The sequence below is a fragment of the Ctenocephalides felis genome, unplaced genomic scaffold, assembly GCF_003426905.1.
Source record: "Ctenocephalides felis isolate EL2017-DRISC unplaced genomic scaffold, ASM342690v1 CF-g0.4_SCAFFOLD_01886, whole genome shotgun sequence".
Taxonomy (NCBI): domain Eukaryota; kingdom Metazoa; phylum Arthropoda; class Insecta; order Siphonaptera; family Pulicidae; genus Ctenocephalides; species Ctenocephalides felis.
The window spans coordinates 92,792,400-92,820,190 of record NW_020538040.1 but is presented as its reverse complement, the minus strand read 5'-3'; the positions used below and the strand labels follow the sequence as shown (position 1 = coordinate 92,820,190).

General features: G+C 28.8%; 1 protein-coding gene and 8 non-coding genes across 9 annotated transcripts in view; 1 reads left to right on the top strand and 8 right to left on the bottom strand.

Annotated features, from left to right (window-relative positions):
- Positions 1–952: 952 nt before the first annotated feature.
- Positions 953–27,791, top strand: part of LOC113377715 (CD63 antigen) — a 44,904-nt gene continuing 18,065 nt past the window's right edge. The window contains exons 1-2 of the mRNA XM_026618123.1: positions 953–1,265; positions 26,283–26,471. Coding sequence (XP_026473908.1) covers positions 1,203–1,265; positions 26,283–26,471 — 252 coding nt within the window. The 5' untranslated portion in view covers positions 953–1,202. The remainder of the gene's footprint in view (positions 1,266–26,282; positions 26,472–27,791) is intronic.
- Trnac-gca lies at positions 18,136–18,207 on the bottom strand. Its single transcript has one exon. It is a non-coding gene; the product is annotated as a tRNA-Cys (tRNA).
- On the bottom strand, positions 18,296–18,367 carry Trnac-gca. Its single transcript has one exon. It is a non-coding gene; the product is annotated as a tRNA-Cys (tRNA).
- Trnac-gca lies at positions 18,615–18,686 on the bottom strand. The gene has a single exon. It is a non-coding gene; the product is annotated as a tRNA-Cys (tRNA).
- Positions 18,934–19,005, bottom strand: Trnac-gca. The gene has a single exon. It is a non-coding gene; the product is annotated as a tRNA-Cys (tRNA).
- On the bottom strand, positions 19,254–19,325 carry Trnac-gca. The gene has a single exon. It is a non-coding gene; the product is annotated as a tRNA-Cys (tRNA).
- On the bottom strand, positions 19,574–19,645 carry Trnac-gca. The gene has a single exon. It is a non-coding gene; the product is annotated as a tRNA-Cys (tRNA).
- On the bottom strand, positions 19,734–19,805 carry Trnac-gca. Its single transcript has one exon. It is a non-coding gene; the product is annotated as a tRNA-Cys (tRNA).
- On the bottom strand, positions 19,894–19,965 carry Trnac-gca. Its single transcript has one exon. It is a non-coding gene; the product is annotated as a tRNA-Cys (tRNA).

Genomic DNA, 27,791 nt, shown 5'->3' with positions numbered 1-27,791 from the left:
GTAAAGGCTTATGCGTGGTGGAGAGTAAGAAGGACAGCTGACAAAGGTGTAAACAATAAAAACTATTAAATAAGAAAGTTAATTAAATTGAAATAGACAATTTTACTGCTGATAAATATTTCTAGTATAGTACCAGATCAAGGTTGTATACAGTGTTATATCTGTAAAAACTGTACAAATAAAATAGTTATTTGTATCATATTTATATTTTGCAATCGTTATACAATGTAGCTATTATTTCGTAAAATCCGTTAAAAAAATTAGACATTGGCCGTGTTTGCTGTTCATTTTACCCTACCTATGGGGTGAAAACGACCATGTGATTTTAAAAAAAAAACAACAAAAAAACATATTGCTACAATGATGAATTAAAAGTGTGTTACTAAACATAGTCAAATAGTTGTTTATTTAATATGTGTTATTTACTCAAAGTCAAATTGGAATTTTGTGCTCCGTCCTACCTTATATAAAATAATGAGTCAGTTAAAATTAAGATAATATATAACATTGAATAGAAACAGATACAAAAAATAAAAAATAATGTATGTGGCTAAATGCTATTGCAAAGGCCAAGAAAAGAATTTTAAAAAAATCTACGATATTAAGTATAAAAAAACAAAATCAAATAAACTGTCAATGCACATGCAATAAGCGAAACTATACGATCACCAAGCCCGCACAAATTGCCATTACACCAAAAACATTCTTATCGAATTTAATATAATTCTTGTCGAGTAATCATACGTACAAATAATAGTTCGTCGACAGGCGATCGGCAACATTGTTATTATCATCGTTTTAGAAAATGAATTTGATGCAAGGCTGTCGGTGTTGGCGCCTGAGCCTGAGCCCGAGCTCGATGAGCAACAAGCCCACGCACACGTTCCCCACCACGCACAGTGTTTTCCTTCGCGCTTTCCTTCCAAACGTACCGACTCTCCATGAACGGACGGAAACAGCGCAATACCTGCGAAGACTCAAACGATTGCAGTCGTTTCACGCGAGACTACGACGACACTTTACTTTTGTCGGAAATTTTCAATTTTCAAGTCATTTGTTGGTTTTCGAACCACTAAATAGTTGTGAGGGTAATAGTTACTCATCTTTTTTCTCGCGTTTCTTGATTGTTATTGGATTCGATTAGATTAGAAGTGTTATCGCACAAGTGTTTCAAAGACAAATTTGAATAAAAAACCGCCAAAATGGAAAACTGTGGAATGAGTCTGATTAAATACATACTATTTGTGTTCAACTTACTATTTGCGGTAAGTTCCTTAAATTTAAGGAAGAATTATTATTTTAAATACATATAATTGAACAATCAGTTATATTAAAATCTTTGTTTATATATTAATTACTAACTTTTAGTTGTTTTTACTGCTGCATAAATTGAATAAGTTAAAATTCTCAATGTTTCAAGTTTCCATTTTTTTTTCAATAAAATAACAACATTATTTGATTTTTAAATTCACATAACACCATATAAACATTATTTTTTCCAATTACGATTTACCTAATAATGTAGGCAATTCGTAATTAATTAAAACTAAACTAGTAGTGCATGGCATCGTAACTTAAATTGCTGAAACTTCCCTTACCAAAAGTTAAAATTTTAAAAAATGCTTTAAAAATGTTTGAAAACTTAGAAAAAACTCTTTTTTTTAAGTTTTGAAATTTTGAAAAAAAGTGGCAATAAATTTGATTTTTTTTGTATAGTGAATTTTTTTGAAACCATTTTTTTAAAGCAATCGTGCTACGTAGCTATTTTAGAGACAAAATATCGAAGCGCGTAAGCGCCGTGTCAAACGGCTGATCCTTAGTACGGAACCTGAAGGAATGTAAGAAAAATTTATACTTAATATACAAGTTATGAATGAGCAAACGATATCATATTACTGTATAAAGCCGATTGGCGTATAAATAAATAAATAAATAAATAAATAATTAGAACTTTTATAGAATCTCTGATAATTTGATGTGCTTACGTCTAATGACCATTTTTATCTGGAAAAAGACATTTTTTAACTTTTTTACCGGATCTTCTGCCGAAAATTAAATCAATTCTTCATTTCGTCGACACAAATAAAATGTTTTTTGAATCAATCAAATCAGACGCTCCGTTTTCAAAAACTAAATTACCGTTTTTGGCCTTTGGCCTTTGGGTAGACCTGCCTTTGGCAAAAACTAGTCAGCACGGATCAATCCAGAAATAGTCAACGAAAATTTGTATCCGCTCACACTCACACATTCATTCATTTTTTGTTTGATAATCAAACTTTGCCTTTGCCAAAATGTTCAGAAATCTTTGAAACCTAAAGATATGCAAAAATTTCGATTTTCGATTTTTTCGCGATTTTATAACTTATATCCTACTGGAGGTAATAAATATTTTGTTTTTTGATTGATCATCTATATAATTATAAGAAAATGAATAAATTGTTCATAACATACAAAAAATAAATCTAAAAACTACATCTTCTGATGCGGATCTTTATAGTTATGATAGTACAAAGTAAAAAAAAACATAATATTTCACTTATTGGTAGACTTATTGTTAGTAAATATTTTACATCATATTCATGAGAATATGATCTAACAACTTTCTTGTTAGCTTGTTAGAATGTTTAGAGTTTAATAGGCCTATGTATCTCAATATAATATTCTCAAAACACATAAACATAAAATAAAACAAATATTTTGATATTTACATCTATTCAAAAATGAATTAAAACAGTTATCAGATTAATACGCATTGCATGCATGCAATGCACTTCGGTTTTGGTACAAATGATGATTTTGTATAATATAATGTTTTGATAAATATTAGTTTCTACTATGAATAAATTACTATTTTTAGTTTATAATATCATAATAAGCAGCATTAAAAATGCACTACATTAATTCATAACAATAATATTGTTTCATTTACGATGTATAATTGCCGTATGATGAACATTTCATAATTAATGGTATTTCAAAATTTTCCATACCTACATACTACGGTAAAAATAATGCTCGGGAAAATGCATTATTATTAACAGCGAGTTAAAGCAAAACTAAATTGTTTTAAATATAATGCGTTAAAGGAAAGAAAGTAAGATTTTTTAAATAATTGTAATAATGACATTATCCTTTATATTTCTGAAAGTGATTTCATATTTTTAAAGTATAAAACTCATTACTTTTATTAAACTACATTACTTTTATTTTCCCTGATTCTCAAATGAAATTATGTTTGATCAAATTTAACATTATATATAATTTTTTTTCTTAAACAAAATCTTAACTTATGCATATTATTTTTATGATTCTTCATAGAAAACTTTTATGATGAATGTTATAGAACTAATTTTAAACCACTCATACAAAGTATTTAATTATAATACGTATGTGAAAATTAATATGAATTAGGATAAATTATCATGAATTAAATACCATTTTTTAAAAAAGCAAACAGGAAATTTTTTTTTTAGAATGATAAAATAAAAATAAGAATATCGCTCAATGATAAATAAACAAGTTTTTCTACATGAAATATTTTAATTGCGTCGTACAATTAATAATGATACACATTTTTATTAAATTAATTGACTTGATGGCTTGTGAAATATTTTTATTTATAAAAAAATATGTTATCCAATATTTTCAATTATTTTCGTGTAGATAATTTAGACATTTTAAGTACTACTTCAAAAATTTTCTGATGTTTCATGATGAAATAGGTGCAAATATAAAAAAAAAGTGTGTAGACCTTTTTTGATTTTCACCACTTAAAAAAAAACTTAAATAAAAATAATCGTACCTGAATATAATAAACTTTTTTTTCTTATTCTCGTAAAAAACTATATTATTATTCGAAACTTGGAATATATAGAATATATATTTAGTAAAATATATCATCAAATAGTAAAATCGTATAGTGTATATTTGTACAAATCATCATTGTGGAAAATATATCTAGTATATAAGAGGATTTCTTTTTTAGGATTAGATTTAGTTTTTTTCAATGAATGCAAGTTTTTATAACAAAACTAATTTATTTATGAATAAATTTCTTGTATATGAGAATTTTTTTGCTTCCAGGTGCTCAAATTGATAAAAAAAAATTGTCTGAAAGTTTTAGCTCTTAATATTAACTTTAAGATAGTCTGCACTTGAACCAAAATTCTTATGGCAATAACATGGGTAAAATTCCATTTGTTTTTTAGAATTTTATAACTCAGCGACAAGTGATTTAAAATTTTGAGAATAACATTGTTTTTGCTTATTTTGATCATAAATAAAAAAAATTACAACCAAAATTTGATATGGTTTATAAAATTTCTATTTACTTAGAAAGAAGAACCAAGAAATTTTGGCTGGATTGCGGACTATGTTAGAGTTAATTAAGAGCTAAAATTTTCAAATATTTTTTTCTGTCAATTTGGAAGCATTTGAACCCCTGGGAGCAAAGAAATTCGATAATATCCATATAATACCCTAACATATATATATTTATATTTTTATTTATTTATTTGTTAATGAAATATTTGACAAATGTTATATAACATTCTGATAATTGTCTTTTAGAAAAACGTTATATCCTTTAATCTATTGCTAATCCTCATATTTTTTATATTTGTATACGACCTTATAGAACATGTTATTTTTGTTTTTTCGCATCTTGGTAAACTTTCATAAATGAATCTGAATTGAAAATGTCTTTAACCAGTGCGTTTCTCAAACATGATCTATACGCAAACATTTCGTTTTTTGTTCGTCGTTCACCTGTCATGCTCGTTGTCATTATAATTGCAATAATTATAATGTTTCAGTTCAGAAAATCGCAAATACGCGCATTGAGCTAAAATTCGCCATTGTTTATATAAACTGTCGCTAACCGTAATGGTGTTTAAATTATTCCTGTGCGCCTCTCATCCGTTATATTTGTCTGGCGTAAAAATTGCCCGCAACGGATTGTCATCAACTGAAACGAGGAAAATGTCAATGAACATCTGTTTTCTATTATTGCTAACTCTTATGGTAAACACGAGAGTTTCAATATTAGCATGAGTAGTAGAAGAATCCAATTGTCTTAAGAGTTTTTTCTATTATTCATATTATTTGAACAGCGATCAGAACTTCTGGGTCCTATTGATGATTTGACTTAACTAACTTCGTCGGTTTCATAGATGACAACCCAAAGAGTTGTCCCATCTTTATGTAAAATTTTATTATTACAATTTCTGTAACAGTGCATTTGTTATGGAGATGTTATCGATAATGTCGAGTGAAAAGCAACAAAATGATAATTTTTTCTCTTACCAAATATGACATATAAACCAATTTGTTTTATTATTTATTTTATACTAATATATTAAATTATTTAGAAATATTTTTTCTAATATGTATTACAAATCATATTAATAATTTAAATATCAATTTGTTCAATTAAACGCCGGTAAATTTAATTGTCAAATAGTAATATCACAGAAGGATATTTTTTAAATAATTTTTCGTATGCTTGATATATATTTTATCGTTTTTCATTCCATATATGTATATATTCGCACGTATATAATAGTCACATTATAACATATGCAAATATGAAAGGTAGTTTCATGCTTAAAGCCCATAAAGAAGTCTGAACTTTTCTGGAACACCAGAATCACAGGTTTAAGGAATTAACTTACAATAAGAAATATTATTTCTACTAATAATATAAATTAATTAACTGACCCACATGTACGTTAACTTAAAAAAATATGTAAATATTTTGTAGAAAACGTAAATAGAAAAAATAGTTATTATCTTATCCTATAGATTATTAACAAGATTTCTTTGATTATTTTCTGAATTATTTAAATTAAATATCTATATAAATTATTTTTTATATATAATACCGATGTCATTTATAAATAACTTCCCGAAGGAAAAGTTTATGTTTTCATCAAAAAATCCGATTCAGTAATTTTATGTTTTCTCGACGTTTTAAGCCTTTCTGAATCGAATGAGACCAAATTTGGAAAAAGAATGTGTGTGTGTATGTGTATGTGAACAGATTTTTTGCCGTAAATCGACGTTTTCTCGAAAATGGCTCGACCGATTTCAAAAATTTAAATTTGATTTGTGCGACGATCGGCCGAGACGTTTTTTTAATAAATAGCAAAAACGTTAAAGATTTTTTGTCCACGTTTTACCCCGCAATTCTGAATCGATATGAAAATTCAAAAACCGTTCGAAAGATATTGGTTGTGAATCGTGCTGATTAGTTTTTGGTAGAGATCGGCCGGGCCGTTTTCTTGTAATAAAGTGTTAAAAAAAATTTTTCGACGATTTTTATTATTATTCTTTTGACGGTAGATACCATATTCTTTTAGATCATACTAAAATATTACGGCCCTACGACAATTGGTTTAACTTTACAAATTTGTCAAATTTGGCAAAAATTGGTATCGTTTTTTTGACATTTGTCAAAATTAGACCTTTCATCGACGTTTTCTCAAAAACGCATAGAAATTTGAAAGCCATTTGATGTATATCAATGAGGACTATCGTTTGTCAGTTTTGTGTGACGATATGCCAAGCCGTTTCTTTGTAATTTAAAAGAAAGTGTTAAACTTTTCGTCCACATTTAAGCTCATACTACCGAGCCGATTTTAAAAAATCAAAAACTGTTCGAAAGATATTAGTTGGGAATGATACTGATTAGTTTTAGGTGAAAATCTACTAAGCCGTTTTCTTGTAATTAACTGTTGAAAAAAAATTAACCGATTTTTATGGAACTTTTTCCAGCGATATATATCATGGTCTTATAGAACTTACTGAAATATTACGACAAGTAGTTTAATATTAAAAATTCATCAAGTTTGAGAAAATGAGTAGTTTTTTTGACGTTAGCTAAAATTAAAATTAGACGATTTACCTGGTATAACGTTAGAGTACTTGGCCTTAATGAACATACTAAACCATTAAAGTCCTACAGATTTTTGAAAATTTGCTTTTAGAAAATACTCCGAGTTAACGTGTTCGTTCGTTTTCAGTTATGTGTAATAAATCCATTCGGAATACTTTTAATTACTTAAAAAATAAGATATTTTTTATTGATTAAGTCGATTATTTACACATATCGGGAAGTTCATGTAACTTGCCTCAAAGCAAAATACCAATACCAACTAGTTATCTATTATAATTATATAATGAAAAATAACTTATTTGTTATTGTTATTACATCAAATACTCTATTTTCTGTTAGTAAAGTTTAATTTTTGATTGATGTATAAACAATATTTTATATATGAACATATTTTTTAAAAATTATAAATTATAATTCTTCATATTCGATAAATTTATTAAAACTAGCATAATGGAAAAAATGCTTTTATGAAATGCAACTAGATTTTAAACGCCTAAAAAAGACCAGAAGCTAAGAAAATTTGCTTTATATACTAGATATAGTACTATTTCAAACACTCTCTATGAGATAACCTCACAAATAAACTTTCTAAATTAGTTATATCGTTATGTTTCTTCTGAAAACATGAATTTAAGTTTATTTAACTACTTTAGTTTATTTGCATTCTATATTTTACTTTTTGTATTTACCACAAATACGTTACTACTTACATACTAGGAATCTAAGGGTTCTGTAAAAAAGTCACACTTTTAAATCTACGATTTAATCCTACGACTATTAAATCCTATGATTTTTTCACCATGAACTCTATCGCCATGTTAAGTTTTATTAAAAACGCCAGAACAGTTTTTTGGCATTTAATTGAGAAAACTAGCGGTGCATGGCATCGTGCTGCCTTAATGCAAATTGCTGGAACTTCGCGAACCGTAATGAAATATTCGAGAAATATTAAATACTTTAAATAGATTATTATAAATGCTATAACTTTTATTATTTGTATTTCATAGACAAAATATAGGAGCTTATGATTTCGACAATGATTTTTATATATGTTGAGTAAACATTGTTTACATGAAAAGTAAATAAACAAAACTTGATCAAGCGACATTAGAATAAAGGAGGTTATCTCACATTTATTGAAATCATATATTAGGTTGTCAAATATCTCCCTTCCGCTTTTTTGCTCTTGGTTTATAATACAAAAAGGCGGAAGGGAGATATTTGACAACCTTATAAAATGAATTGCAAAGTTTAAATTATTCATAAGTGAGTTTCAGAATCTTAAATTTTAGAATTTAATTCTTTAATCTTTTAGAAGATTCTGATTTCTAATTTCTTAAGCAAACCTAAACTTGCTTTTCGGGAAGTTAATAATTTATATAAATTAAACTAAAATATTTAAAATTTTCCCAGCAAAGGAAATGTGTTCTAATATGTGTTACTTGTTTGACTAATCCAGTTTTATATATAGAATCGAAGCTTTATGTATATAAGTCTTTAGGGGGGTTATAGTATATAGTGTGTATATAATTTAGCCATTTCATATCTATCGCGAGTGGCGTTACAACGCACGCGAGAACTTCATTACCTTAATTGATCAACAGAACGGGAAACCATGACACATTTTACAATAGAAGATTTAGTATTTCATATTTTCAATAAACGATCGAGTATCTATATTTCAGTCATTATTTTAGCAATATATACGCTGAGAGTAATGTTAAAAATAGTACCCACTGTTCTGCTCATATTAAGTCATAATAAGAACCTGGATCTGAAGATGTGAAAACGTAATCCGATTTTAGAACACTGTTCGTTTTCTAATATATAAAATAAAATAATTATCACTCAAGCGTTTCGTAATAACCTCTCAATCATACAATTGAATACATATTTCCAAAATCTTTCTGTTTGAAATTGTGCTGGTTTGGCCTCTTTTTTGCAATATCACATGCACTAAGAATTAATTTCTCCATATTATTTGTTATGAACAACATAGCCAAGATCAGTGTGAATAGTTAATATTTTTCTGATATCTTTTATATTTTCGACAAAAAGTGAGTTTGAAAAAAGGGGCCACTATCATATGTTTTCTATGATATCCCGGCCAAATGATGAGATAAGGAGCTGCAAATTGGTATATCGTATTTTTTCAAAAATACCTATAAAATGGCATAAAACCATTTAAATACCAGGGTGGGGCCGATTCTATATGGAGACACGCCCTTACTCTTCAAGTAAACGAATGATGTACATCATAGATAATCATACGGCAATTTCCAGTAGTTTTTTTATTTTTTTTATAAGCTTTGCTTACTTAAAGCATTAACCATACCTACAATTTTTTATTTTATATTTTATACTATCTTTATTATATTAATACTATCTTTTTATAAGATCATATACTATCTTCATATAAATTATACTATCTAATTTATCTTTATAACTGACTTCTTCATTTTTTTTTCTAACCTCTTTTCTTCTTCTTAACTTCTAATTCTACTTCATCTCAATGCATCAAATTAAATAACAATTCTAAGTCAGTGTCAGGACTCGAACCGAGTAACCCTGTCGTGTGAGTCAGACACGCTACAGACTGAGCCAAATTTCCAGTAGCCACAATGAATTCGTATTCTAATTTTAGTTTAATAGATTTTACTTTAAATAATTTTTAAATGTCGGTTGATATTATTGTAATAATCACTAAAGTTTAGAAAATCTTTATAAAAATTATATTGATAATAATAATTGATGAAGACTGTTGATGATATGATACCCTTCTCTTCTATATAATCATTAAAACTTTTTCTTTCATATTATAAACTGATAGAATATGACTCAATACATATACTGGAAATTTTTATATTTATTTCTTCAAAAGTTCATTTATACGGAGTAAATCGATTCCATTTTTTTTAATTTTAATTTTAATAAAAAATGAAATAGTCCCATTATCATTTTTGTGAAATTTGATTATTTATTAATTTTGGTTTTTTATTTTAATATAGCCATATACCTGTTCTACGTGCTTTATAAAAAAACAAATTAAATTTGTAAATAATTTTATAAATTATCTATATTGGCCAAACTTTTGTTTCACATCCAAAAAATAGGGAAACAGAAAATTAGTAATTATGAAATTGGTTTTAATGAATTATGTAACTTTTAAGTTACAGCGGCCTATAATGTTCGCACTTCTTTGAATGAACATGTTGTTTCAGGATGAAAACCTTAGCAAAATTCATTAGTAAAATACCGAAAAGTTTCGAATATGACCTGAAAGTTACACGGACCCATAGAGGGTTAAACTATAATATTGAATACATCTTAATAATGTGATTAAAATTACAAATTTTTAATGTTTTCATATTATTTCTAATAAAAATCAATTTATCATAGTATTCAAACATAATATTATTCACAAAAAATACGGATGAATAAAAAACGTGTTTTTTAATCATTTTAATTCTAGCTACGCAGAATGATATATATATATATATATCATATATATATATATATATATATATATATATATATATATATATATATATATATATTGAAATGAATAAAACAGCCAATGCATCGAATGTTCGTCGAATATTCGACGCATTGGCTGTTTTATTCATTTCAATATGTTTCAACGTCGAACAAAAAATCCTCAAGATATATATATATATATATATATATATATATATATATTAAACATTCAAGTAGAATTATGCAGAAACATAAATATTAGGAATTAAACATAACATTTGAAACTCGTGCGCAAATGCTAAAAGCAGCTCGCCAATGAAAATTATTTATAACCTTCGATAATATAAACCAAAAAATATTATGATATATGTTAAAATTATTTGTAATAATGATATTTTTTTATTTTGAAATTTAGCTTAATTACTTTCATCTATATTTTTTTAACAAGTTTATGCTTTCTGATTATATATGTACAATGTGAAACTTAAAGGTTTGCGGGTAAAGAGGTCTATTACCCATATCTAAAAAGCAACTAAAGTTACAAATTTATTAACAACAATATTTGAAGGTAGAGGGAAAAAGATTTATAACCAGCCATCAACTCGTTTCTTACGACCTCGCTGTCGGGATATTACATTCAATGTTTGAAAATCCATAATAAATGTATTTTCTTTTGTTGTTAGTTTTTTTGGATGTGAGCACTGTTTTTTAGTTTATGAGACCTTGATATATTTCTTAAGTATACGTTCTTAATTTGTTTTATAAGATGTATTATTAATTTTAAGTTTGATTCGTACAGTTTTTTTATATAACCCCTATAAAAATCTTACACGTGGGTGGGTTCAAAAGGACTAACGGAGCTTTTACCTTGGCAAAGGTGTAAACAATGAAAAATAGTAAATAAAAAAGTAAATTAAGTTACAAAACGCAATTTAACAAGAGATAGATTAAATAAATAGGTATTCCAACTCAGCTGATGAATATTTCTGACGAAACAGCAGATCAAGGTTATATACAATGTTATCTCTGTAAAAAATTTACGCATGAAATTTATATTTTGCGTGGTTGAATAATGTAGCTATTATTTTGTTAAATCTTTTTAAAATTAAAAATAAGACATTGAATTGTTTGTTTCCTTGTCGTCCTATTTTTTCCCGCCTATGGGGTAAAAAGAATCAGGTGACAAATTTTTGAGAAACAATAAAAACACATTTCTACAATGATAACTTAGCTGGAAGTTTTACAGAACATAGTCTGCTAGTCGTTTGTTTCTAATGTGTTATTTGTTGTGATGTAATTGGTTTGTTTTTTACAATATAATTGTTCAAAGTCAACCTTTGTGCCCCGCCCTACCCTATATATGTATCACGATGTATTTGATAAAGAAATCGATCAATTGATCGTAACATTTAAAACAATTAGGTAAATGTAATGTGTACCTATCTCTATAATTTTGCAAATTTTATTTTATTGCGCTCCATATATTTTACTCCGCCTTTTCTTGGAATAAAAAATCAATTTATATTTCCGCATTATAATTCCCGTTTCTCATACTATCCCACTCCTTATAGCTACAAGAGCTTTAATAGTAAAACATGAATATTTTACTTATATCATATAAAGCTGGCGATTTTTATTACGAAAAACCTGCGGATCAAGAATCTATACAAAGAGTATATATATATATATAAATAGACGTACTGAAATGGAAAATAATGATGTTAAAAATAGACACTTATTATTTCGCGTTTTAAATATAAAGTCGGTTTAGAATCATTATTTTATTGAAATACTTTTTCTTAAATTTGGAGTTTATTGTAAAAATTGTTAGAATACGACTTTGGTCGTGATACAAAAGCTTCACTTCTTTGCAAAACGTTTCATTTGCGTTTGTTAACTTCCCGTAGGGTAAGTTATTGTAATGGGCCGAAAATCGGAATTGAAAATTTTTACATTTCTCGACGTTTTGAAGGTTTCTGAACGTTTTGGCATACCTCAGAAAAAATGGATGTGTGTGTGTGTGTGTGTGTGTGTATGTATGTGTGGATACAAATTTCCAGTCACGTTTTAGGGCGCACGGATCAACCGATTTGAATGGTTCAAAAAACATTCGATTCCTATTGATTGGGAAAAGAGCTGATTAGTTTTTGGCAAAGGCAGGTCCAGCCGTTTCGGAGATACGGAGCAAAGAGTGCAGAAAATAGAAATCGAATTTTTGAGCGAACGGAGTATCCGATTTGAATGATCTAAAAAACATTGAATTAGTAATGATTGGGAGAAGTGTTTATCAGTTTTTGGCAAAGGCAGGCCCAGCCATTTCGAAGATACGGAGCTAATTATGTAAAAAATGGCAGTTTTTGAGAGAACTAAGCGTCCGATTTAAATGATTCAAAGAACTTTCTGCTTGTCTTAACAAAATAATTGATTTTGGAATTTTTTTTTTTTTTTTTTTTTTTTTTTTTTTTTTTTTTTTTTAGTATTTTGTATATCGAAAATATTTCAGATTTTATTTTTAATTCTGACTATAGTTCTAATATACTTTAGAAATAATTTCAACTCTGCAATTCGGTTTATATAATTCTTATAAATATTAGACAATGTTACAATATTTATAATAATATATTTGAAAACATTCAATATTCCTCGAACATTTCGTTACGGTGCGGGAAGTTCCAGCAATTTGCCTCAAGGCACGATGCCATAATTGCCTCAAGACAGAATTCCACTTACAGCTAGTTATTTTTGAAAAGCGCTATAAGCATACAAAATAAAGTATACGAGGGCACAAAAGTCCAATTTTCCGTTGAGCAATTATATTGTGCAAACTAAACAAATTATATGCCAACAAATAACACATATCAAACTAACGACTATCTGACTATGTTCAGTAAAACTTCAGGCTAATTCATCATTGTATAAATGTATTTATTGCTGTCTTTTTAAACTTTTCACCTGTTTTTTACCTCTAAGGCGGGTAAAGTGGAACAGCAAGGGGACACCAGCTCCAATGTGTCATGTTTAATTTTAAAAGGATTTTACGAAATATAGCTACATTATTTAACCATAATAATATAAACTTTAAGGGTTCATTTTTACAGAGATAACACTTTATATAACCTGGATCTGGTATTTCAACAGAAATTATTATTTTACTTTTTTATTTAGTATTTTTTATTGTTTACACGATTGCCAGGGTAGAGGCTCCGTTAGTCGTTTTTAGCCCACCCACGTTTAAGCTTTGATAGAGGCTATATAAAACTATTGAATCTAACTTGAAATTAACAATACATAAAATGAAACGATTAAGGCATCCCTAAAGATTATATTAAGGTTTCGTAAACTAAGCAATAGTACTCACAAAAGAAAATATTTCTATTGTGGATATTCATACATTGTCGTTTGTCTCCAGATAGCGACGCCGTAAGGATCAAGGTGATTGCTGGTTATATATACTCTTTCCAATTCTTGTTTTTAAAAAATTCTTAACTTTATTTGCTTTTGAGATATCAGTGGCGGACCTTTTTATCTGCGGACTTTTAAACACCGCTCTACCTGTTAATTTTGTGAAATTTACATGCATTTGTAAAAAAATTGAACATTTACATAAATGAACAGAATTTTAAAAAACAAATGAAATAAATATATCAAAATGATGTATGTACGTTACAAAAAAATCTGTTCTTGTGCTACGTGGAAACTTTTTATGCTAATTTCTTTTCATCATTTAATACTTTGTATATGCAACTTATTGTCTTAAGATTATAGCGATAATCGAAAAGTTAAAGATGCAAATATAGCTTTTCGCAAAGGTTTTGTATCATGTAACAGTTGTTGAAATAAACTCCGAATTTAGTAAAAATAAATCAATAAAATATTGATTCTGAATCGCTGCTTATATTTTAAACGTGAAATAATAGGTATCTAGTTTTACCATCATTTATGTTTACTTACAATTATTCAAGCTAAAATCTGTTAATGTCAAATGATGATCACGTACGTCAGTTTCAATATCAGCCGTTCTTGAAATTAATGTCTATTGTTTTACCTCACGGTCATGTCTTAACTCAATTTTTCGGACTGAAAACAAAAGTTATTTCTCATTTATTTACAAACATAAGAACCACACCCACAAAGGTTATGCAAACGAATGAATGTTATCACTTATCGCGTATAATTGGCAAACAATCAATCTTTTAGCACATATTGAAACGTCCATTGCAACATCGACGGGTGCAAACGGCTGAATACATAACACCGAACGTCGCAACAAAATGGTTCGTAGAGATGTATTGTTTTAGCGAGGAATCGATTTGTTTCACATTTTCGTATTATTGTTTATATTACAATTGATGGGATAATCAAGTTTTCATTACTTGCTTAATATCAATATTGCTTACTCGAAACTTGATCAGAATAATTAATAACTAGTTTTAAATGGCGTTTTGCTTCAAGGCTATCTGCAAGAACTTCCGATATGTGTAAATAATCGACTTAATCAATAACAATTGAGATTTAGATATTTAGATAAAAATTTTCAACAGTTAATTTCCAAAATTTCTGTTAGTTTGGTTTCTGGCTAAAAACTAACTACTGAGATTTTCAATTAATATCTTTTATTGAAAATTTTCACATTTCTCGACGTTTTAAATGTTTCTGAACATTTTGGCATACCTCAGAAAAAATGGATGTGTGTGTGTATGTATGTATGGATACCATTTTTCGGTCACGTTTTCGGGCGCACGGAACAACCGATTTGAATGGTTTAAAAAACATTCCATTCCTAATGATAGGGAGATATGCTGATTAGTTTTTGGCAAAGGCAGTTACGGAGATAAAGAGCAAAGAGTGCAGAAAGTAAAAATCGAGTTTTTGAGAGAATGGAGTATTCGATTTGAATGTTCTAAAAAAAATTAATTAGTAATGATTCGGAGAAGTGGTTACTAGTTTTAGGCAAAGGTAGGCCTAGCCATTTCAAAGATACAGAGCTAAATGTTTAAAAAATGGCAGTTTTTGAGAGAACTAAGCGTCCGATTTAAATGATTCAGACAAATTTCTGCTTGTTTTAACAAAATAATTAATTTTGGAAAAAAAATGTTTCTCAGTATTTTTTTTTTTTCAGAAAAAATTTTTTTTGTATATCGAAAATAAATCAGATTTTATTTTTAATTCTGACTAAAGTTTTTATATACTTTAAACAAATAATTTTTACTTTGCAATCCAATTTATACAATTCTTATAAATATTAGACAATGTTACAATGTTTATAATAATCTATTTGAAAACATTCAGTATTCCTCGAACATTTTTTACGGTACGGGAAGTTCCAGCAATTTTTCAGCAATTTTTCACTACTTAATTTTGATTTTACTATAAAATTTTCATTGTTTTACTGTACAACACTACAAAATCTATGTCACAGTTACCAATTCTTATTGTTAGTAGTCTGTCTGTGATGGAAATATGTTTGTAGATATGATGAGAACTCTCCGTTTTATAATTATAAGTAAATTTTATGCGTGTACAGACTATTACCAAAACAAAGAACGTAATTGTTTTTAAACTTTGTTTTTAATAAGTGACAAAATGGCTTTTTATAGTGATTTTCGTTCAGCGCGGTTTTTCCATATAAAAATGAATTATTAGAGTTTTTTATGTAACCTATGAAGCGTGTAAATCGGGAGAAAGGGGTATAGTGATAAAATATATATTTTTGGTTTATTGTTCATAGCAAACTATACACACATTACATTCAGCTACTATACAGGTAAATTTTATTTGACAGCGTGAGAAGGATCGCTATCCTGCGATAGCACCTTCTTAGATATTATGTATTTTGATGTAGTAAATCATTGCAGATTCTTTAATAAAATTATGTATTAATTATTTCAAAACTTCATCATTTTTTATAATTAAACTACTTGTCATGAGCCTAAATTCAGCATGTTTATTAAAACCATGAACTCTAACGCCATGAAAAGTTTCATTAAAATCGTCAAAAAAATTGACAATAAATTGCGAGGAAACGGCTCGACCAGTCTTCGCCAAAAACTGAACAGCATTTTCGACATACATTAGCGAATCAAACTTTCTCACGAAAAAATAAATGCTTCATGAAAAAATAAGTAGTAACTCAATATTATTTGCAAATAGAAGATTTATTTGATTGAATAATATTCGAAGACAAACAAGTACTTTCAGGTATATTTGAAGTCAAATAAGTACATTCACATCTACTCATAATTTTGTTAAAATCGAATTCTAATCCTATTAATAATATTGTTATATGATGTATATAAATATTAGTTATATTTATGATAGCATCAGCATTCTAAGTTTAAATTCGCATTTGCAAAAATATCAAAACTATTATGACCACTGCGTTTCGGTACAAATTAAAGGTGTAACGGTTCAAACCCGGGTGTCCCCTATGTCTTTTTTGTTTATTTTTCTGTTTTCTTTTTTGCTTCCAATTTTGGTTTGGATCAACAACTGGGGACTCAATGATTGAAAATTAATTTTAAAAGAATAAGCAAATAAATTTCAAAAACCAACCTAATAACAAATAATTTCATTATAATAACAGCTAAACTATACTGATTTTGACATAGGATCCAAAGGAGAAAGATAAAGTATGATTGTTCCAACAATTTTCCATTATTGCTTTCAATCAGTTTATTATATTAACATGATCTGTAGATCGCATAGCTTTTAAAGAGTCAAAAGTAGGTTCTTATGTTCTTATTCTTTTATTAATAATTGTTAATTGTATATAGAGAGATCACTTTGTTTGTTATTTTGCGGTAAGTTGAACATTAGCAGATATTTAACAGCAATTAGTTTTTGCCTAAATAAATTCTCTGTCGGTATGATGATTTGTTTGCAAAAGGGTGCGTTGGGTACGGTAGTAACAAAGTTTGTGGGTACGATTGTGGTATGTATTTCTTGTCCTTTTTAAGTGAAGATTAAAAATATAAAAAAATCTAACCGAACAAAAATAAAATACAAAAGAGATAAAAAAAAAGAAAATTTAATACAAAAAAAAAGATTTCACAAAGAATTCTTGTGAACTTTGTTTAAAGAAATATGTTTTGTTATTTTGCTTTACATTTTATCATCTTATGAGCTTTGTTTAAATGTTTGTTGTGTTGTGTAACATATTACTGTTATTAATGACAATAAAAGTCCATATAAGCCATTTTTATATTTATGTCTATTTTTTTATCCTATTTTTGTGCCAGTCACAACCTGGGGATGTGTTCATCTTTGAAATTTGTTAGCTTATTCTTTTAAAATTTTCGATCATTGAGTCCCCAGTTGTTGATTGAAATTAAAATTTTAAGCAGAAAAGAAAACAAAACGAATGAATAAGAAAGACACATAGGGGACAATCGGGTTTGAACCGTGGACCTCTCGATCTGCAGTCGAATGCTCTACCACTGAGCTATATCCCCACTTTACGATCCTTGAGTCCCCAGTTGTTGATCGAAATTAAAATTTTAAGCAGAAAAGAAAACAAAAAAATAAATAAATAAGACACATATGGGACACCCGGGTTTGAACCGGGGACCTCTCGATCTGCAGTCGAATGCTCTACCACTAAGCTATATCCCCGTTTTATTCACGATAAAACGCCCGGGGATGTGTCTATCTTTGAAATTTGTTTGCTTATTCTTTTAAAATTTTCGATCATTGAGTCCCCAGTTGCTTCAAATTAAAATTTTAAGCAGAAAAGAAAACAAAACAAATAAATAAGAAAGACACATAGGGGACACCCGGGTTTGAACCGGGGACCTCTCGATCTGCAATCGAATGCTCTACCACTGAGCTATATCCCCACTTTACGATCCTTGAGTCCCCAGTTGTTGATCGAAATTAAAATTTTAAGCAAAAAATAAAACAAAAAAATAAGTAAATAAGATACATAGGGGACACCCGGGTTTGAACCGGGGACCTCTCGATCTGCAGTCGAATGCTCTACCACTGAGCTATATCCCCACTTTACGATCCTTGAGTCCCCAGTTGTTGATGAAATTAAAATTTTAAGCAGAACAGAAAACAAAAAAATAAATAAATAAGACACATAGGGGACACCCGGGTTTGAACCGGGGACCTCTCGATCTGCAGTCGAATGCTCTACTACTGAGCTATATCCCCACTTTACGATCCTTGAGTCCCCAGTTGTTGATCGAAATTAAAATTTTAAGCAAAAAATAAAACAAAAAAATAAGTAAATAAGATACATAGGGGACACCCGGGTTTGAACCGGGGACCTCTCGATCTGCAGTCGAATGCTCTACCACTGAGCTATATCCCCACTTTACGATCCTTGAGTCCCCAGTTGTTGATGAAATTAAAATTTTAAGCAGAACAGAAAACAAAAAAATAAATAAATAAGACACATAGGGGACACCCGGGTTTGAACCGGGGACCTCTCGATCTGCAGTCGAATGCTCTACTACTGAGCTATATCCCCACTTTACGATCCTTGAGTCCCCAGTTGTTGATCGAAATTAAAATTTTAAGCAAAAAATAAAACAAAAAAATAAGTAAATAAGATACATAGGGGACACCCGGGTTTGAACCGGGGACCTCTCGATCTGCAGTCGAATGCTCTACCACTGAGCTATATCCCCACTTTACGGTCCTTGAGCCCCCGGTTTTTGATTGAAATTAAAATTTTAAGCAGAAAATAAAACAAAAAAACAAATAAATAAGACACATAGTGGACACCCGGGTTTGAACCGGGGACCTCTAGATCTGCAGTCGAATGCTCTACCACTGAGCTATATCCCCACTTTACGATCCTTGAGTCCCCAGTTGTTGATTGAAATTAAAATTTTAAGCAGAAAAGAAAACAAAAAAATAAATAAGTAAAACACACAGGGGACACCCGGGTTTGAACCGGGGACCTCTCGATCTGCAGTCGAATGCTCTACCACTGAGCTATATCCCCACTTTACGGTCCTTGAGCCCCCGGTTTTTGATTGAAATTAAAATTTTAAGCAGAAAATAAAACAAAAAAATAAATAAATAAGACACATAGGGGACAGCTGGGTTTGAACCGGGGACCTCTCGATCTGCAGTCGAATGCTCTACCACTGAGCTATATCCCCACTTTACGATCCTTGAGTCCCCAGTTGTTGATTGAAATTAAAATTTTAAGCAGAATAGAAAACAAAAAAATAAATAAGTAAAACACACAGGGGACACCCGGGTTTGAACCGGGGACCTCTCGATCTGCAGTCGAATGCTCTACCACTGAGCTATATCCCCACTTTACGGTCCTTGAGCCCTCGGTTTTTGATTGAAATTAAAATTTTAAGCAGAAAATAAAACAAAAAAATAAATAAATAAGACACATAGGGGACACCCGGGTTTGAACCGGGGACCTCTCGATCTGCAGTCGAATGCTCTACCACTGAGCTATATCCCCACTTTACGATCTTTGAGTCCCCAGTTGTTGATCGAAATTAAAATTTTAAGCAGAAAAGAAAACAGAAAAATAAATGAATAAGAGACATAGGGGACACCCGGGTTTGAACCGGGGACCTCTCGATCTGCAGTCGAATGCTCTACCACTGAGCTATATCCCCACTTTACGGTCCTTGAGCCCTCGGTTTTTGATTGAAATTAAAATTTTAAGCAGAAAAGAAAACAGAAAAATAAATAAATAAGACACATAGGGGACACCCGGGTTTGAACCGGGGACCTCTCGATCTGCAGTCGAATTTAGGATTTGAGATTTAAACATTTTACGCAGCGGATTCTTTTTACTGTGAATAGTCTCATAATACATTTGTGAGTTGAATTCTTAAACGTATATTTTGCAACATAAAAATAAATTGAACAAATTTATGAATAAATTTCGGTAATTATTCTTATATCATGAATGTAACTTATAACGTCTTTATATTGTATAGCTGATCTTTGATTACATGTTGCATATAAAAACTTGCAGTAAATTACCTTGACCTGATTTTATTTACATTTATCTTATCACTTTCGTGTAAGAAAATGATTTTTCACGCAAAACTCAATGCAAGGGGGTAAAATATATCAATCATGGCAATTATTGCAAATTTTTTCATCGTACATTGCGTGTTGCCACGTCATTAAGTGATTCACTAGAACGCCAGCTAAGGAAACAAATAGACATATCCTGGATCAGAGGTGTCAAACTATTTTTACCAACTGCCATATTCTAACATAAATTCTTTATTGAAGGACCTTTAATATACTCGTAGTACCAATATATGAATAGAATTAAATTAATTAGATAAATAACAAAATATTATATTTTATTAACTTATCATTGAATCTCATGAAAACAAAAGTATTTTTTCTCAGTCTGCATAAAACAGTTCATAATAAATAAATCTCATTTACAAATTTATATTTATCCGAATACAGGATTAGAGCAACTACAGTAATAAATTAATGCTAATACTGTATAAGAAATACAAAGCTGAAACGGCATTGGGCCTAATAGTAAAATTAGGATTTATTATTGACAATATTTTATCCAAAACTTTTTTAATAATATGGAAGGTTCCTTGAACAATAATAATAAAATGTACCAGATTTTAAATTAATTAATGTCTTAACATTTTTCTTATAAAAATTAATCGTTAAGATTATTTTGGATTAAATAATAGGAAAATGGGAACTGTCTGAAGAAAAGTTGTATCAAGAATTATATATTATATATAAGCAGTACATCAACAAATTATTTTTTGTGACCAACATTGACATATTCAGAAATATCGTAATTTAGGCGATAGTACTGTGAAATTGACGATCACATATTTCATAAAATAATTAAATTAATTAGAATTGGAGCATTGGAGCAGTCAAAATAAAATCGATTTTCTCCAATATTTTTTAAAAATTATTCACCCCTGGTTTCGAATATGGAGCATCATGATTGCAGCTATCATAAAAACTCGCACACGCTACTAATGTATCTAATCACCGGCTTAATTAGAATTCTTCATATAATAAGACGTTTCAATATCGCTCTATTCTACAAGATAATTTTGTAGCCCACTAGTGCAATTTAAGACAATTAAAGCAAATAAGCCGTTTTCTTTATTAGATATAATTTGAAGTTACAATAACCTCCTTCTTGCTTTGTGAGCGAAGTCAAAAAGATAGAGTAGTAAATCTGGAAGTAAGAAGTTTCAAAGAAGCAATGTATAAATGGCAGAACGTCTATTCATAATAATTAACATCCTATAATAACATATTAATGAACTGTTTTTTAACTGTTTGACTCTATTAGAAAACTATAGGGAAGACTAGGTGTGCCACAATTTTTTGATCAGCAATAATTTTTTTAATTTACTATTTAGCTAAGAGAAAAATAAATTAAATTGTAATATAGTTCATTTAATTTTTTAAATGTTTACATTATTCATTTTTGTATTCCTAACAAGAAATTTATGTATGTGTGTTTATCATCTATGTCATATTTAATTAGACTAGACACATTTATTAGACAAGTATAAGCGACTATAACATGAACTATCCAAGTACTTTATTCAAAGCATCGAATAAAAATATAATATTATTGAAAATCATGTAGGGTAGGGCAGGGCGCAAAGGTTTAATTAGAATTTGAGCAATTATATTGTAAAAATCAAATCAATTATATCACAACAAATAAAACATATCAAACAAACAACTATCTGACTAATCAGTAAAACTCTCAGATTATTCATCTTTGTAAAAATGTGTTTTTTTTTTGCTGTTTTTCAAATATTTGTAACCTGTTTCTTTTTACCGCATTGGCTGGGTAAATTAGGACGGCTAGGGGGCAAACAGGCCTTATATCTTATTTTAATTTTAAAAGGATTATTATTCATCCAATGCTAAATATAAATTTTATGGGTGCATTTTTACAGAGATAACACTGTAAATAACCTTGATCTGATATTTTGTTAGAAACCATTTATTTAAATTATCTCTTGTAAAATTGCTTTTTTATAACTAAATTTACTTTTATATTTGCTGTTTATTATTTTTTACACCTTTGCAAGGGTAAACGTTCAGTTGGTTTCGTTTTACCTCTCCCAAGTGCAAGCTTTTATACAGATTATATAGAAAAACTGTTGAATCTAACTTCAAATTCACAATACATCTTATAAAATGATTAAAACACGTATACTAAAAAAATATATTAAGATCTCGTAAACTAACAATAAGAAACATTGCTCACGACCACAAAGACTAACAATGAAAGAAAATACTTTTGTTATGGATTTACAAACATTGCCGATTATCTCCAAAATCGTAAGAATGAAGGTGATGGCTGGTTAAACATTTTTCCTTTCCCTCTGCTTCAAAATATTGTTGTTGAAAAGTTCTTAACTTTACTTGTTTTTAAGACATCGGCGATGGATTTTTTTTATCCATTATAATAATTATTATTATGCATTATTATCAATTTAGCTTAAATAAATATTTAATATGTATAATTGTAAATTTTAATAACTATTAATTTTAAATGTTTTATTTAATTTTACACTTTCGTCTAGTAATCCTCATTGGAGGGTTATCTACCATGCCAACTTTTATACTCAAGTGTAACTCTACTTGAGTTAATATTGAACCAAACAGCCATAGAACAACAATATGTTCTGATTGCTGTTGGATAATGTTAAAAAAAAAATACACTTTAGGGAAACCTTGTTTTATGTGCCAAGGTGCCTATTTGTATATTTTAACAATTCAATAAAATAGAATAAAAATGTATAGACAATTTTTTAGTGCATATAATATGAGAAAGTTATTTAACATGAAAATAACACATGTATAAATATTGAAGGTTATCGGGTAATAAATCAGAAATAAATTATTTTATGAAAAATTGATTCAGTCCATTTCATAAAACAGTTTATGGAAAAATCGATCAGGTGAAATGTGAGTTAAATTGTCAGCCTTGGGAAATAAATGTGTATATGTACACAAATATTATATATATATATATATATATATATATATATATATACATTTTATACGTTTAATAAATGCTTATGCATTTGCATGGTCAAATAAAATACGCTGAAAATACTGTTTCTACGTGCATACCGTAAATTACGCTTTTGCTCCATGCTTTTTGTTGTGATAACTTGTGTAGAGCAAACTTACATGCAGCCAAATACGACAATTTTGTTCCTAAAAATTATATTTCTTATTAATATCAAATTATCAGAATATTTTAAAGAGCGTTTAAAGCTATTGCTATTGCTTACATTTCACTTACTGTAATTTGGGTTCCTTTTAAGTAAGTAGGAGCTCTCGTAATTCTCATAAGATTTACATTAAACACTATTTTTTACTTTACAAGTTCACATCAGACAAAATTTTTAACTATTTTTAGTTTTAGATGAGTAATTTCAAAAATCAGTATTGTCTAATATAAAATGTTTCAGCAATTAGTTTCATAAATGAATCTCATCAGTTATGTAGGGTAAGGCGGGGCACAAAGAGACAATTTGACTTTGAGCAATTATATTTTGATAACCAAATCAATTATATTACAACAAATAATAGATATTAAACAAACAACTGTCTGACTATCTTCAGTAAAACTCCCATCATTGTAGAAATGCATTTTATTTGCTGTTTTTCAAAAAATTGTCTTCTGGTCATTTTTACTCCATAGCCGGAATGAAATGGGAAAGGCAGGGGGAGAACAGTCTTAAGGTGTTATTTTTAATTTCAAATTTACAAAATAATAGCTAAAATATTCATCCAATGCAAAATATAAATTCAATCTGCACATTTTTGACATCCTTAGAGTTAAACATCAGCAGAGTTAAAATTACTATTTATTTAATTTATCTTATGTTAAATTGCTTCTTTTAACTTTATTTATTATTTTATTTACTATTTTTTATTGTTGACACCTTTGTCAGGGTAAAAGTTTAGTTGGTGCTATTTACCCCACCCACATCCAAGCTCTTAGGGGGGTTATATACAAAAAACTCTTGAGACTTACCATGAAAATGGAAAAACCATAATAAATTGATATTTTCCAATTATTTAATATTACTGGGACATCGTATGTAATTTAATGTGGTCTTTGATTTAATAACTTGTGTGGCATACATCATGACTAGTATGCCATAAAGCTCGCTAATTAGCATATTAATATCAAAGTATTTCTGACTTTGAACATACTGTGCTTGACATCGATTATTATGCCTCATGCAAGCTTATGAATTACAGGAACTACATTTCATGCATTCACTTGTATATATATATATATATATATATATATATATATATATATATATATATAATTTAATATAATAATTAAAGCATAAGCAGTTGGAAACGTGTTCTGACCAGTTGAGATTCTTATTGATATAAACTCCTAGAAATTTAGATACTGGAAAAGAGTCAAATAAACTATTATTAATCGTACATGGCGAAATACCATTTGCTACTCGCGTTGCCGTACAAAAAGAGATAATTTGGGTTTTGTCGTTATTTTAGAGGAGATTATTTATATTGAACCATTTCGAAACAGAATCCATGACATTGTTCAATTTTGTAAAGAGATCATTTGATGGTTTGACAAGTGCTATCTGCAAACAAAATAAACTCACAAAGATTTGTGCAATAAGGTAGGTCGTTAATGCGAAGAATAAATAGGAGCGGCCCAAGTACTGATCCTTGTGGGACTCCGATTTTGACATTTAATTTCCTGGATATAACTTTTGTACCGGTTGTCCAAATATACGCTTTGAGTTCTGTTTGTTAAATAAGATGTTAGTAATTTAAACGAATTTGAATAAATAGTATACATTTCTAGTCTATCAATGAGAATATTATGAGATATACTGTCAAACGCTTTGAAGAGATCGCAAAAGATGGCGACATAATAACTTCCATCTTCAAATGAGTAAATAACATTTTGGATGAGGCTAAAAACCGAGACGTAGAGTGTTTTTTACCAAAAACCCAGTTGATTGTGAAACAAAATATTGTTTTTATTTAGGAAGCCATTGATTCTAAGGTGCAAATTTTTTTTAAATACACTATCAAAAGTATTAAGAAATGAAATAGGTCTGTAATTTCTCACAATATTTTTATCGACTTTTTTATTAAGAGGGCGAGTTTTTTAGTGCTTAAGGTGTTTTGGATAAACTACGAGATCAAAGCATTTATTTATAAATATAATAGGTTATCAATAAAGAGAGTATAGAATTCTTTAATGATGTATGTAGGAATTTCATTCGGTTCCGCAAAATAGAAAAATTTAGAAGTTTTTGCGAGTTCCTCAATTGTGACAGGAAATAAAACAAAGCTATGAACATTTCTCACGATATAAGAATCAGAAGAGAAGCAAGTGTTATTCGAAATGATGGAGGAATCTTGCTTTCTTGTGTGGAGTTTGATATATATTTTATAACTCATATGGTGTATAGAAAAAATATTTGTTTTAGTAGATACGTCGCGGAATAATACATCAAATCGCAATTTAGCAGCATATAAGGTGCATCATGTAGAGCTCGTTTGCATCGAGAACTCATTTTGTCAATAATGATTTATTGTATTAATTTCAGATGCTCTGTTTTGAAATCAGAATATGTCAGAAAATTTTCAGGGTCTACATTTTTTATTATATATATGTCATAGCAACATTCATTTTCTATTTGAGATTACTTTATGCATTTCTTTATAAATCGGCATTAATATGATTTTATATCTCTTGCAAAACAGCAAACAATAAAAACGTAATTACTATTGATAAGGATTTATTTTGTTGGTTTAAATTGTTTTTTAGGAATAAAATTGTTTTTGAATACAAAATGTTTGGGAAATTCTATTGTAAATACAGATGACATTATTTTATTTCTCATAAATATAATGATAATTAATTAAATATATTATTTTGCAGATCTCTGGACTCGGTGTATTAGTATCAGGTGCTCTGGTCCTCGCAGATGTTGGAGAATTTGGCCATTTCATGGAGGGCCGCACATTGGCCCCTCCTATAGTGCTAATAGTGGCTGGTGCTCTAGTCTTTATCGTAGCCTCGCTCGGGTGCTACGGCGCGATACGTGAGAACTCCAATTTGTTGATCGCGGTAAGCAATGAATATAAATTGAACTATTGAAAATAATATGAATTAAAAATATGCAAACATAATTTAAAGAGTTTACCAAAAATAAAAATTGCTACGTCAAATTAAATAAAATTAATTATTTAATACTTACGCTACGAGTTTCGCCTTTAGACGACATGTAGTGTGTCGTGTGTCGATTTTTGCTTCAAGATTTATCACTCTGAGTTAAACTATTGAGATTCCTAACTAGTTATTGTAGTTTTCACTTTCTTGGAATGTAATTTATAATATTTAAATGCAATTTATTGGATAATGATAGAAGTTTTTAAATGAATTTGCGTAGCAAGTACTTCAGCGGCTTGCTGTCTCGTATAGCAGTGTCACTTCTGATGAACACCCTGCCCATGCGAAGCGGGGATAAGTACGTGAATAAAGTAATTTGTTGTACCTGGCGTTAATATCCTTGCTGAACTTAAACAAAATAAAATTCACACTATTTTATATATAGGTCTGTAGTGTTTTTACATTTTTATAGAGCCGATTTATCTCTTTACGAGTTTTATTTATCTGATATTTTACATAAAATTTAGCAGTTATCATTTCATTTTATAAGTGATACATTACTTCAATGTGCCAAGTATAAATATAGTGTAATCAATCAATAAAACACAGCAATAGCTTTTTAGAATATATCAAATTTCTATTTAGTTGCAGTAATATTGAAGCAATCGGTTTGTTTGGCGTTTTAATTGAATTTAAACCGTACGTTTGATAGTTTGATTGATGCAAACAAAAATCATTATTTTCAGTTGAGTTCATATCAGTTGCAATAATTCGCCGAAATTGATCGTAGCTTCTAAAATATTATTCTCGAATTTAATGATGTCTAAGTTTTTAAAGCAATATCATGTTTCGGTTTCATATTTAACCATATTTTTTATCCTTTTTCCTTAGAAAAATTCTTTTTCAGATATCTTTATAATATTAAATTTTGCAAACAATATTATGTTACCGTAATCGATTTTTTTATTTCTCATGATATAATTAAAATCTGCTGGTTTTAGCAAAACCATTAAGTTTATTTTATAAAAATGATATTAAGACTAATTTGTGTAAAGTTTGAACTACAATATAATTTGTTTACCCAATAGTGCACTTTTTTGCGTTGTTTGAAAAAATATTTATAAACTGTATCACTTTATAGAAACATAACTAACTAATAGTGAAATTGCTAATGAAGAAAATAATACAGAGTTAATGATTCTGATCCACACAGAATAATTTATATTTTGCAAAATGATTCAAAGGCTATCATTATCATTGAATTGAAGAGAAAATAAT